Here is a 14,840-nt window from a genome sequence, read left to right on the forward strand (position 1 = left end):
AATCAATTTTCTAATTGCTTTCTTTATTAAAAGACAAATTGAATATACTGCTGTCAGAATCAACGTTTTTTTCCCTAATGAGATGCATAATTTTAGCTCTGAATGAATTTTGGAAAAAGTGATATCTAATACGCTGTTGAAAATTAAGTGAACTATAAAATTGACTGTGCATACAACGCTATGGTATGCTTTTCTTCCCTCCACAGCAGCCATCCCATTATTTTCTGTATTGTCATACTTTTTTGGAAAAAAATATTGTAAGGATTTTCGTTTTATAATCCATGGTAAAACTGATCTGCTCTATTTACACGTTGCCTTAGATCTGACAAACCTTTCATACAAACTGCATTGTCTTGTAGTAATTATTTATAACTTTAATGTGCATCACAGTCAGTACTTAGGCACGGCGCACATGTGGAATAAAGAGACTTTAGATTCCATAAGATGAGAAAGTTTAAACCCCCAACTGCAATTCTTTTAAGTAGGCTAGAGCTGCGCTGAGAACGTATTCAAAATGGTTGTTTTGTATTTCAGCAATGCCATTGCTGGATTTATTCGAGCACACGACCTGTGAGACACCGTCGGGCTGCTTCATTCTAAAAGTTCTGTTAACCGCTGCCATTCGAGGCCCCGCGCACGGGGGGCGGTCCTGCCTCCGCGCCCCGCACAGGTCTCGGGGCGCTGACGGCTGCGCGCCCCGGGGGTAGCGCCGCCGGCCACCGCCCCCGCCCGCTGAGGCGCGCTCCGGGGCGAGGCGCCTGTCCCTGGTGCTGACAGGGCCGCCGCGCCCGCCGCAGGGGAACCGCCCGCCGGGGACTCGCAAGCACGGTCCCGGCAAACGGCCCGTGATCTGCGCAGCCCTCCCCCTGCGCCCTGAGAAGGCAGGCGCGATTTCTGGAGGAGCCGCGCTCAGCGCAGCTCCCGCCTTGGCCGGGAGTGACTTCTCTCAGGAGCTTCCCCAGCCCAGGGTATTGTCGCTCCTGTGCAAGTCCCAGGCGACTCAGGTGGGCACTGCATGGGCTCCAGTGTTTCGACGCTTGGAAACGGCTTTTTTTTTTTTAAAAAAAACATACTCATAAAGCAGTATCTCAGTCATTACACTGAGAAAACAGCTGCCTTTCTGGAAGATACTTTTGGGAGCAGACTGAAAAATTCACACAGCACTGCTGAATAGAGGGATGTATGTAGTGGGTAGCTTGGATGTTGACAAAACTCAGCAGTCATATGAAGTTACCACAAGGCTAAATATTAGAAAATAAAAAGGGAAAAAACTCCCTTAAACTCAGGTGGACGATTACATTGTTCATTCTTTATTTTTTGAAAATTGTCTTCCAAACCCTTTTTCTCCTCTTGGGCTGTCATTGTAACTTTGCCACTCAATTAAAACGACTGTTACCTATCAACATCAGTGAACCACTGAGGGGAAAAAAACTTCACTTCCACTTTTCCTAAGGGGAAATCACCGATTTCACACGTGTTCCGGCGGTGCGTAAATGGTGGGTGAAGGCTGGGGGCTCCGAGCTAGCAAAGCATTAAAGCACATGCTTAAGAGCTTTTGCTGAGCTTGGGCAGGACTCGTTTCCCGCCCGCCCCGCCGGACTGCTGGCAGACGAGGAGCCAAGTGCCCCTTGCGGGGAGTACCGGGAAGCCGGGGCAGCACCCGCCTCCCGCGCCGCCTTCCAGAACATTCCGGGTCCCTCCGGAGGGCGCAGTCCCCCCTCCCCCCGCCGCCGCCATTTCTTCCCTCGCCGCGGCCCTGAGGGCACCCAGACGCGTAACGCCCGGCGCCCCCCGGATACCTGCTCCCCCGGCGCTCAGCCGAACCGCTCCCCACAGCTTTGTGTCACCTTCCTGCGCTGCCACCAAGGCCAAGAGCTGATCTCCGTTCAAAAACGGATTTTTTAAAAAGTGTTCTGGCACCGCAGATAACGGTTTCTCGGTTAACGGTCACTCCGCAACCGCCCGCGGCGGCAAATCCCCTCACGCTCCTCCTCGCCCGCCCAGCGCCCCCTCGCGGCGGCCCCGGGAAGCCGCCGCCCCGCTGAGGGGAGGTCAGCACGGCGCTGGCGGCGCCCGGTGGGCACCGGCGCCCTGGGCACGCCACGCCCACGCGCGGCGGAGGCGCCCGGAAGGGCCGCGGGCGCTTTAAAAGCTGCACCTTGGCGGCAGCGACGCTTCCCTGAGCGGGTGGTGTCAGCGGCGGTGCCGCCTCTCCCGCTCCTCTCAGCCCCCCTCCCCGGGGCCGCCCTCTGGCTGCGGGGGCGGCGGCGGCGGCGAATGTCCGTGGGTGCCTGTGACCGCAAGCGCCGCCCGCTGAGGGCAGCTGCGGCTCCTGCGAGGGCGGGGACCTCGGCCCGCCGGTCCGCTCGGGGGCTTGGCCGCGGCGGAGCGGCCGTCCCACGCCTGCCGACACCCACCCACCCACCGCGGCTGCGGCGCGACACGGTAAAGTGGCGTGTGGCCGGAGGCAGCGGTGGGCTCCCGGTCGGCCTAGAGTTGCCGGTTGCGCTACTCGAGATACTGCAAGTGGGCAAGGTGGGTCGCGCCGCGGCGCTGAGGGAAGGAGCGGCGCCGGCGCCAGAGCGAGGGGACGAGCTCTGTCTCGCAGAGCGGGGCCGGGGGCGGCGGGGGCCGCCCGAGTCCGTCCTGCCGCCTCCAACGGTCCGCGTCTGCGTAGAGAGAGCAGGCTGCAAGTGCTGTCCGGTTAAGAGGTCAGCAGAAAGCCTAACGGGCAGGAAAACGCAGGCGCTCTGCTAGCCAAAGGCGGCTCGCAGACGATGACTATGAGAGCCACTTGCTGTCTGTAAAAGTCTCCCTGCAGCTTTAAATAGTTTCTCTAGTGGAAAATGTTACCCAGTAAAGCCTTTCCTGGGAAGGCAGAAACGAGTAGGTGAGTCATTTGGCTGAAATCTAACTTTTGGGAGTCTGCTCGATTTAAGATTAAATCTTACATCCTTGTGCATATGGGCATATGCATAAGGGCATGCTGCTACATCAGCATGGTGTAGTGATCCTTGAGGAATCTGTGCAACGGAGAAATTACATTGACGGCACAGGATCCCTCTTCTAAGCCTTGTTGTATGTTCATTGCGCTGTGCCAAACCTCAGGCCCTCTGGAGGCAAGCCAACACCGTAGATGTCCTGTGACATCGATGTCACAGCTCAGCCCCTGGTCTATGTGGAGCTGACGATGATCTGCACCTAGCCTCTTCAGCCACTTTTTTGTGTGTGTGTGTTTGAGTTTGTTTGGGTTTTCTCTTTTGCTGTTTTCTCCTGTAAACCGAAACAGTCAGTTAGGATCGCCTACAGCAAGGCACAAATTACAGTAGTCACAGGGCTGCTATAAACTTCCCTGGTTTCAGCCCAGAGTCGGGGAAGAATGGAAAACAGAACAGCAATGCATTTTGCAGCCTTCTCTTTCTGGTTCAAGTACCTGTATTAAAAACCGAGCCCTGCATTTTAATCCAGTTGCTGCTGTTGACTCATTTCGTGACCCAAAGCTGGTAACTTAAGCATTATGGCTACATATGTAAAAAGGAGATGGTAACAACAGCAGGTGTTCAGGTGTCCTTTACCTTAAAAAAAGAAATTTGATATCTTGGCCAGGTAACATTAAGTATTACATGCTGTAGTGGGTGCCTTTAAAAACAATGACTGAAATGCTGGTAAGGTGAGAACTTAGTAACACACACTTCAGTCTTTTTGTAATACAGGGGCAAAAAAGTCTTTGTAAACAGCCTGGACAGGTACCTTTTCCTCTGCCCTTCCCTCGGTAGCCTGTCTCTCCACAGGTATGGTTTCCAGTTTAACAAAGTAGAAATGATAGTTTATTCCTTTGCAGGGCAAGTCCTTCACCCGCCTAAAGAAAAACATAAAAGGTTGTTGAAACCATGACCTTGCATGTGCCTTTTCATATGCCAAAGATGCATAGTCTATTGCAGATCAGAAGTCAAACTCTAAAGCAATATACTTCTGAAATGCTTAATGATACAAATGATACAACCTTGTTGCTGCAGTAACAGTAATTCCAGGCTCTTCTATGAGCAGACCTACCACTGCGGCTAAAATATAACTGATGAGTAATGTGGCCAGCTTAATGAAGTAGTAGCAACTTGAACAATTGGAGTTTCCATCACTTGTTTCCTTCCACCTTAATTTAGCATTGACACTAGTGGTTTTTATTTCATTCACTTAATGGCTATGCACTCCCAAGCATGCAGTTGTAGCTTGCCTGAAGTCAGTTCACTGTAATACAACATGGTTCCTAGCATATGTGAATTGTTTCCGCTAGTGTAATGTCTCTGACGTAGCTATGGAAGGACGGCTCTGCTCAGGCTCTGAGACATTTGCTGGAGGTGGCAGCACTCTCCTCTGCTGTAGAGCCCACAGAGCCTGGTACCCATCCAGCTTCCCTGCAACTGTTCCCATCAGTCAGCTGGGGACAGCTCTCCAGGGGACCTAGTGATCTCTGGACAGCTCTGTTTTGATATCTGTAGAGAAAATGTCACCCTGCTCTTGGAATATGTTTTTTTTCTTTAAATGTCACTCCTTACACCAGTGACCTCATCTGACAGCATAGCTTCTGTCTGAACGGAGGGAAGTATAAGCAAGTCATAGATTTTGACATAGCTGGAGAATGTAGGGAAGAAGGCACACCAAGAGGAACAAAATACTGTTATTTGAGCAAACAAAAAATGATTTTTGGAACAGTCTAACAGGCTGTTATGTAAAGCAACTAGAACCTAATCTAAACATCACAAGCTTCTGAAAACAAGGGGATTGTCTTTTATGTACATACAGTTTATTTTATCCTCAGTTTTCCTGGAAGGTTTTGCTGAGGTTTGTGCTGGTAGCCATGATGGCACTGTACCTGCTGCACCAGTCCAGTTCCTGGGTTTGCTGTGGATGTTTGACTCGGTGAGAAACACCCATGTCTCTGACCTTTGAAAACAGGACAAGGTTGAAATAGCCATCTGGGTGCATCACCAGCTTTCTTATTTAGAGGCTGCTTGTATTAATTGTAGAAGACAAGTGAGACCAGTGCTAAGAGTGTCCCAAGCAAATGAAGCTGTGACTACAGCATGAGCTTCTTTACTGTTTGCACTTCATTATTAGGCACAGAGCTTTCTCCAGGCAGGGAGCGGGGAAACAAAGACAGGAGGGAAAGGACTTAGAGAGGCCTGGAGAAAGAAAACTGTGGAATAATATTACTCCAAAATGCACCTGCTAGTGATAGCGCAGGCACATGAAAGAGCTGTGGTCCTGTTGTGTTGAAGGGGAATGTTGGCCAGGACACTGGCATATCCTCTACAGTTTCTTTTTAAAAGTGCCAAGCTATGCTGAACATTAATGCAGACACAGACAGAAACCAAAGGAGTAGGAACAAGTGACCTCAGTTTAACATTTCATTCAAATGACAGTGCCCCTAATGAGATTACCACTTTAGTTTCCTAGCACACCACCTAGCCTGAAGGATCTCACAGACCCTTTCAGATGTCCTAAACTGATAAGCAAATGGCTTTTTTTTTTACACAAATGACTGAAGATTTAAGTATAGGAGGGTAATGTGCACAGAATTTACAGTCCATAAAAACGTAACCTTTTTCATAATACTTTTTTCTGTGATACTATCTTTACTTGTGAAGCAAGGACTTGCCATGTTTATCTTACTCCTGTTTTTATTCCATTCTCCTGAACCCTTGAAATGGAGCCAAGAAAGGGCACTAAAAACCAACAGTGAACTCCTAGGAAAAGGAAAGGAATAGCGCAATGGGAATTTACCTTCAATCTTTTGTGTGTGGATTTAAAAAAAAAAAAAACAACCAAAAACAAAACAAAAAAAAAATCCAGTACCAGCATTTAGAAAGAGACCTACTGGGTAAACTGGCAGGCCTGACAACGGCCTGACAACTCTGCTGTTTGAAGTGCAACAAGTTAGTTTTGTCTCCTGTCAAAGTAATCATCCAAACATCTCTGGTTTGGAATCTACCTGCTAGGGTAGATCCATCCAAATGCCCTCGAGGTATTTGTGAGACATCAGAAACCCATTTTCTTCTCAAGCTGTGTGTTGCTATCTGCGTTGATTTTGGTTTCGGCCAGTTCTACTGGCTGAGTGCAACTTTCACTCAAATCCATGTGAATTGCTGTGGTTTAATTTGGACCTCTGACTAAAAAATACGGTTATGTGGTTTAGTCTAGTGTCTATATGGAGCATAGTTATTCCTTTGTACAAATGGCTTTTTTTGCCACTGTGGATACTCAACAAACACTTCTATTGCCTCATGGTTTTGAAAAATTATTGACCATCTCCTCAGATAAAGACTGAGGCCCTGGTAGTGTTTGCTTTCTGCTGTTTCACCATCAGTTTTTCTATTGCGTTTTAAGGTAGGTGTATGGACAGTGACCTATTATCAGCGTCCTCACTCTAGTACATTATGTGGCTTTGGTTGTCTTTTTGATTATCAGAGTAGAACCCATGCTTTTTTTTTTTGCCTTAACGTAATGGGAATTTCTTTGTAACTGGAGGATAAAGGCAGGAATGCTGCAGAGATACAATAGAGTGGTTCTGGAGGTCCTGCACATATTAATGACTTGAAAGGGGTGAGTGTTATTTAATGTTTATAGCTTTATCCTGAGAGCAGAAGGTTTTTGTTTGTATCTGTAGTTCCGCCAACAGCTTCTCCCTTCCCTCTTGTTCTCTGTATTTTAGCTATTCCCAATCTAAGGCAGAGGTGCTATCCAGCGTTACTGAACAAGGGTTATAAAGTTTTGTGGAACACCTAACAACTGGAATATAAACTATGAAAAATCAAGGAATGAATTAAGGAAGCAGTTAACTAGCTATTTGTATTCTTAGCCTTCCACTTAAGTGTTGTGCCTTTAGAAGACTTGTATCGAAATAATGAGACAGGTATGTAGTGAAATTATGTTTTTGCCACAGAAATTAAGTGCTGATTAGAAATAACCCATAATACCTCTATCTGTATTATTCAAAGAGAATAAATTTTAGTTTTCCCTTGAGAAAGCAAGGGCTATGGAACCAAGAACCAAACATGAAGTTGTGGGTTTTTTTTGTGATGCTAAGTGCATGTAGTATATACTTTTTTCAGTTTAACAAACCAATGCAAAAGAAGGCAAACACACTTCTTTGGTGCCTTTCCTTCTACATATGGAAAGATCTACATAAAAAGAACTTGTTTGTAGTACATTATATATATCATGGTGCAATAAATACATGTTCTGAAGCAGAAGTTACAAATGGCTGTGTAGTTGTTAACAGGTTAGTAAAGAGATTTGGGTGTTTGGGATTTTAGCATGGGATTTTGTTTGCTTGATTTATTACAAAATGTGTTTTGCCCATAAAGTAACTGAGCATGAAGAGGGGCTTGAGAAGCCTAGAAAGATCTATCGCTTTCCCTGGGGGCTATATTAGACTTCTGAGTCATGAAGTCTTTGCATAGTAGGTGTCTGGTTACAAACCTTTTATGGGCCCTACTCAGCTGGGATATCAGCATCTGCATTATAGCTCCCATCTATTCTTAGGTGATATCCCAGCACGACTGAACAGGCAAGGCAGAAAGAGAATATTTCGTTATGTAAAACTCTTCCCTTTTCTCATTCTGTTTTTTCACACTTTCTCTGTGTACCCCATCCTTCTGTTCTGCAGTGCCTTGTTGCTGCCTTGTGAAGCAGGTACAAAATGGCTTACAGCGTGACTCTGAATGGACCTGGACCATGGGGGTTCCGACTGCAAGGGGGCAAGGACTTCAACATGCCCTTGACCATCTCCAGAGTAAGTGAGCAAAAAACCTTCATTGAGGTTGTTTAGGTTGGAAAATAGCAGTGGACTAGTCATATGTACGCTCTGACCTGGCCTAGCAAAATAGAGGATCTTTGCAGCTAGGTCTGAATAAAGAGAATATAATGTGGACTTTAAATATACCAGTTCAAGGTACAACCTGGCATTGATGGTGCCTCAGGAAGACAGTTCTGGTTAGCATATTTTTAAGAGTGACAATACTGTCTCTTTTAAATAAGCTTCCAGTTCTATTTTGTACAGTGTTGTCTCTTTTTCTGCTGATAGGGGCCTCACTGGTGCTGTCTATTTGGGGGGAAGGGAGTATAACAACTATGAATGGGAATATAAAATTATATTTGTAGAAAATAAACATGTAACTGCTTGTAAATTTGTGAAGTCTAGGTGTTAATACTGGACAAAGATAGGGATACATGTCCCCTTTTTTGGGGGGGAGCAATAATTGGATGAAAATTAGACATGTCGAGCAGAAGACTAAATACTGCTTAAAATAGGTCCTAAATTATGCAGAAGCCTTCCACTTGCAGCTGACAAACAGCATGTGATTTAATAATTAATTACCTGGTGTATCTGTTGATTACAGATTAGTCCATTTATTTCCTAGCCATCTTTTTGCGGTTTTTTCCCTAAGAGCAATATTTTTAAGTGTTGCAGTGGAGTGCTCTTATTACCTGAACTAGCTCAGTTTCTTAAGTTTTTAACATTGGATGGGTTTCAGGAAATTTGTAAGCGTTTCCTTTACCTACCGGTCTCTTATCAAACTAGATAGTTCTGTGTAACTTCTAGTTTGGGAACTCTGCTTTCTACTACCTCTTGCAGCTCCCTCCTCCTTTTTTTTTTTTCTTTTTTCTTTGACAGTCTCAAATCTGTTCCAGAATATTCAGATCTTTTTAGAGAATCTTGGTTCTTCCACTAATCACCTGCAGAAGGCTTATTTTGCAGTGCAATGACAAGAGAGGTTACTTATGTAACAGTGTTTAAAAGGAATACCACAATGATTTAATCAGACAAAAAAAAAAAAAAAAAAAAAAAAAACAACACCACAAAAACCCACGCAAATAAAAGGTCTGCTCCACTGCAAAAAAAGCCACCTACACTACTTTGAAAACTGTTTTTTTCACAGTGAAAAAATAGTCTGTTAAGTTGTGCATACCAAATTGATAGCCCTGCAACAATCATGATTCGAAGTCATCAGTGAGCTGAAATCTTAATTATACTATTTCATATTCATACTGTAAAGCTCTGTATTATTTGATCTCCCTTATTCTTATGCACAATATTCCTTTCTCTGAAGATAGAGCCGCATTTAGCTAATACTAAGTCCTATGAGATGAGAGGAACTTTTCATAACCGCTTTTGCAGAAGCCGTATAATAATTGCAAAGAAGGCTGTTCTGTCAGTGTTAATAAAAACAAACGAGCAAAAAACAACCAAAAAAAACCCTGCCCACAAAAATAAACTCGCTTCATAAACTTATACTAATTTCACCATGATAAATAGTTTTGGTATTTCTTTCCTTATCCCACCCAAGGTCAGTACAGAGATGTGCCAACGCATTTCTGTAGGCATTTTCATGACACTTTGCAGCCTGCGCTGTATGGTGTTGATTATTTTTTAATAAGTAATTCAGTCATTCCTAGAGGCTGTCAGTCAAGGACTGGGGTTGTGGCACTTGCACTGTATATGACACAATCAGAAATGAAAAACCAGTTGTTTCACAAAGAACCCATTGTCTCAGATTATAATCTCTTAAAGTATACTCAATATGGCCAAAGGCTATATGATTCTCATGGGACTTTTGAGAGCATATGATGGGCAGGAGTGAATCTGCAATGGCTGGATTCCCAGAGGTGTGAAGGAATTACCTCTTCACACAGCTGGCTGCATTTCCAGCAGTAGAAGTGTCAGAAAGCACTGTTAAATGTTTTGAACTCTTTCCCAGTGAGGCCCAGTTTTTAGCTGGGAGCATTGCTTTGGGATGGGATTGGATTTTGTAGCCTGCCTTAGAGGGGAAAAGCAGGCATGCAGAAATGAACATAGCCTCTTTCAGGGGGAGCTAGAGTAGGAATGCCTGCTGGTTGTGATATTTTTTAATTGGAACACAGTGTAATACATGGCTTTTGATGATAATAGTCTATTTTTTTTCTTTAGCATCTTTCACATAAATATATCACCAAACAGATCAGATATTCCTCTATCAGCAATTCGCAGTCATAAGTGAGTTCAGCTGTGAATTTAGCCATAATTGCAATCTTACCATGGGGGAAAAGGAAAGCTGTACTTACATTCTCAAGATATTCTGGGGGGGGGAGTGGGGGAGGGAAGATAACTGTGAGGAAAATCCCCTTCTTGGGAAGGGCACACAGCTCTCAATGGTGCCGGTGGATGCCGTACACTTATCTATGGAATGGTTTTGATCCACAGCTACCCTGAGATGGGATTAGACTTTCTATGTGCCAGATGAGTCCTAAACCCCAAACACTTCAACTTAAAGGGTCTTATAATTGCTTTTAATACCAGATGTGCCATAGCCCTTTTGCCTGCATATGCGTAGTATTCCTCTGTGCAGGCAGATAGGGTTTACATGTGGACGTGCTCATTATACTCTAATTGCCCCCAAGCAATCAGACCATCTGTGGGTGGGCCACAGAGAACAAAAAGATTCATCCTTTTCCATGGAGGCTCTGTGCTTTTCTGTCATGCTGCAAGTCATGCTGTGAGAGAGTTGCCTCTGAGCTCCTGAGAAAGATGACTGCAACGGTCTACCACACCCATCTGTAGTCTTATGCCTGCATGTTTCCAAGGACCTTCCTGAAAGGGGAAGCTAGTGTTGTGCCAGTATGAAGCCAGCCCACAGGTAGACATAAAGTGGGCACCGTGGAATTAGGAACTAGAGCTGTGGCTTAGCTGTCTGTTGACCTGCACTCTGTCAGCCAGCCCCATACCATTCCCACTGAGCTTGCACTTCTCCACCTGAGAAGCAGGGGAGAAAACCTGAAGGTCTTTGAAGCCTACTGACAAAGGCACAATACAAGATTGTGGCATTGCTAATGCTTCTGTTCAGGAAAATGCTCTTAAAACAATGTGCAAGGAAGGGAATTACTCAGAGCTGCTTGGCACAACAGTTCCGTTTTAAAGGACTCTCTAAAATGCTGAGACATTGTATTTTCTTCCCTTCAGGTAGGTCCAGGTGATCAGCTCACTGCTGAATAGTCAACAGCATGTGACACAGGAGTCACAGTCAGTCAGCTGGGTGACAGGTGAAGATGTGTTCCCCTCAAATGGATTGTTCTGCTTATCTGTTCTTTATCTAAAAATAAGTGCCTGACTAACATAGCAGGGTGGGGACAGGAAAAGAGGAGACACAAACAAGTGGAGAAGAGTTAAGGTCACTCTGCAGCTTTCACACTCCTTTAACAATGGCATTAGAAAATAATCTGGGAAGATTTTAAAAATATTTTTCCAGTCCCCACCCTGCAGACCATCCTACCCTCTAGAACAAATTCTGTCATGAGATCTCATGGGCAGGTAGCAGAGGTAGGAAAACACTACTGATAGACTCTTAGTAAAGCTGAGCATCTGTCAGTCCTACTGAAATGAATGAGACTTGCAGGTTGTTGGCAATGCTAAGAGCTGTCACTAGTGGCGTGATCATACGCATAAATCTGGTCTTTCCAAATTGACGCAGGCAGCAAAGCAGGTTATTTTCTCCTAGTGCTTGCATGAACTATCTGGAAGCAAGTAGAATTCATTAATTTTATGGACCTAATACTCTGTAAGAAGGCTTTTAGGCACAGTTAATTATCTAAGTGCTGTGTTGCCATGTTACCCAAGATGGTACGATTGTACGTGGATGGACGCAATAGCAGAGCCTCTTCATATATATGTGAATGATTATTGCTGAACAGCAAGCTTTACTAGTGAGACAGACTGGCTTGCAGGTGATGCAAAGAGCTGAAAGGTATGCAAAAATTATCATCATCTGACATGGTAGTAATATTATCCAGAACAGTGCAGTAACTCACGACTGCTATATTCACTCTGTGATAATCCATACAGTTTTGTATTTCCTAATAGAGGGTTTTTTTAATGTTTCCTGTGTTCCAAATCAAAAGCCAGATCCTGAAGCTGAAGGAGACAGTGTTTAAACAAAACAAAAGTGTTAGAGAACTATTTTGGCTGTATTCTATTAAGTGAGGAAGAAGTTGAAATCTGGTGATGACATAAGCGCAGTGAGGGGAAATGGCAAACACTAATAGGAAAAAAATGAAATTAGCTTGATCTGTATACTTATTCTGATACAAGCAGCCTGAGACAGCTCTTTGGAGGTAAAAAACCCCACCTATTCTAGCATTTCGCAGTCCATGTCTCTGGAGGAGCAGGAAGGCTTTTCTCACATTTGTTGGGTTCTTTCCTTTTACCAGCCTCTCTTCCTGATTACTTCCTGTCTCTCCTCCACTCCCCAGCATACTTATGTCAACCTCTTGCTGTGACTGCGTTTCCTTTAGAGGAGCTAAGTGAGAGTATTCATTTCCTGTTGGCTTTATTGCATGTGGGGTATCAGTGCCTTACAACAGGCAAGTGATGGGTGAAGGGAGTCTGTCTTGGCTTTTTTCTTCTATTCTTGAAGGCAGGGGAAACTCAGATTATCTGGGTCAGGCACTATGCGTTCTGCAACTGTCATTTGGATGGCCATGTGGTGCTGTATATAAATTGTAATCAAAAGAGTACCTGTATTGACTGAACTGAAGAAATTTAAGAAGTTCCCTTGAAATGCTGGTTCCACATCACCTGTTAAGCATCCATCTCTGGTGAATCGAACTGCTTAGTAGTTGTCCTATAGCTACAACTGCAATTTCGAGAGGTTTTGTTTCATCTCCAAATGTGAAGTCCTTCACAATACTAAAAGCCATAAATTAGTATTTATAATAGTTGGTATTCTACAAAACTACACAGGTAAGTCTCTAAAAGCCTTCCTTTTCAACTACTATTCAGTAGAGATGTTTCCTTTTTCCCCCAAAACTCAAATGACACTGAGTCAACTTCTGAAAGGGGGAGTGAGCCATTTAATGTAATGACCATCTTATGTCTAGATAAGCTGTAGTAATTTCTTATGCATGGGTGGTTTCACATTCTTCGTCTTCTACAATTTAACTCAAAATAGTTCCTTGTGAGAGGAAAATGAAATACTTCCGGGCCAACTTTTAAGAATATTCCAAAACTTTCCTATATGTTGTTGATAAAACAACTGTTCTGTGGGCATCAGCATTGCTTTGGGATAATCTGCTTAATTTGTAGGTCACTTCTTGAGCAACAGGGTCACCCCGTTCAAAGTTATAGCATTCTGAATTTTATTATGTGCAGCCATTTGTTATACGTATGGATGTGTCAGTATCATGAGAGAATGCTAGTTACTTTGTATGGTATCTTTGCTTTCAAACTAATTGGCAAGCCAATTCCGGTATGTTTACAGCCACAGTTATCAGAAATCATTGCATTTCTATGACCCTGAACCTTACAAGTAACTCCTAAACCTCCTGATTTGGTATTGTTTATTTGAGATGTTCCAGTAGTCAGCATCTACACTATAAATAACAGTTCAATATATAGGGCATTTGTATAACATGGTTGCATCTCTCATCAAACATGAGTGGCATGTGTATGTTGGACAAGGAGGGAGGGAGCAAATTCTCTAGTTGCATTCTTTTTAAATAATATTTATTGGGCCAGAGAAAGAGATGGATTCTGGGGCCTGGGAATCAGAACATCCCTGGATACTGGGGACTCAATTCAAGTCTCTGCTCTGAATAAAGCAGAACAGGTTTAAATTTGGCTGTGCAGGTGGTCTAAGAGGTAAGGCATTAGTTATTCTGAGGTAGACAACATTCTTTGTCTTGATCAAAAATACCGTATCAGGTCTGAGGAGTAATCCCAATGGATGTTTCACCTAAGCCGCTAACACTTTAAGAGAAGGTCTGATTTCAACAAATACCTGATTTTTGTAATACAAAGCAGTTCCAGCACAAGAAGTACTATTTTTTCCTTTCTGGTTAAACAATCATTATATAAGAAGCTTTTGTTTTCTTTCCTTGCAGAAAACATTCTGAAAAATCCATGCAGCTTGTTGTTCTATTTTTAAACTCAGGATTTTTGGGGGAAGAGTCCTTTTACTATTATTTTTATTTAAATCTTAGCATCATAATGCAATGCGATTTGGATGTATGTACTGTACTCGACCAAATAACTTTCACAAAGGATACAGAGTTAACTACAGCTCTTGGTCAAATTATTTCTCCTTTAAATCAAGTATGTGCTTGGAACTGAAAGGCAGCCCCTCTTATCTGTTGTGTGACTAAAGTAATCACTAAATACCAAGCTCACTGCTGAAGGCCAGAGGTATATAAGGAGTATTATGTACTCTGCACAGTATCTGTGCAGGCATCATGCATAGCTCTATTTAAGGTTCTGTTTCTCAATTTGAATTTCAGGAGAAACATTTAGCCCTGTTAGAATATAGGCCAGATTATTACGAATAATGGACTGTAATAGCTGAAGTACTGGCTTAAATGATGTCATATCATCAAACCTGCTGCTCTGACTATTCTGACACATAATACATAACCAGTGGGTTTGAAGCCCTTTCTTTATTTCACCTGCTAAATGCAGCTTTTTTCTTTGGGGTGTGATTGGATCTGAATCATTAATGCTTATGTGGCATTACCTGTGAAAAGAGCTCAGTGTATGAAATAATTGGGCTGAATGGCATCTATGCAATTACCAACTCAGTTATACTGTCAGTATTTCTTGGTGCTGGCTTTACTACTCATGCCAAAAAAACACTCCATAGTGACTTCTTTCTTTCTTGCAAAAGGGAGGGGAACATAACCCTTCCCTTGAACAGGAGGCATAGTGTTAACTGTGAGAAACTGAAAAGTTCACAAGTGGGGATAACCATAGTTATTGTGTCTTTATGGAGGAGAAGAAGGTTTCTTAACCTAAGGAAACAGGTCCACAACTCAAATGA

General features: G+C 43.7%; 1 protein-coding gene across 1 annotated transcript in view; it reads left to right on the forward strand.

Moving 5' to 3' along the window:
- The first annotated feature begins 7,534 nt into the window (after window positions 1-7,534).
- The window catches only part of LDB3 (LIM domain binding 3), a 121,686-nt gene continuing 114,380 nt past the window's right edge, over window positions 7,535-14,840 (forward strand). Inside the window, exons 1-2 of the mRNA XM_075154308.1 lie at window positions 7,535-7,567; window positions 7,667-7,792. Of these exons, the coding sequence (XP_075010409.1) occupies window positions 7,700-7,792 (93 nt within the window). The 5' untranslated portion in view covers window positions 7,535-7,567; window positions 7,667-7,699. The remainder of the gene's footprint in view (window positions 7,568-7,666; window positions 7,793-14,840) is intronic.

Source organism: Calonectris borealis, chromosome 7 (assembly GCF_964195595.1).
Source record: "Calonectris borealis chromosome 7, bCalBor7.hap1.2, whole genome shotgun sequence".
NCBI lineage: Eukaryota > Metazoa > Chordata > Aves > Procellariiformes > Procellariidae > Calonectris > Calonectris borealis.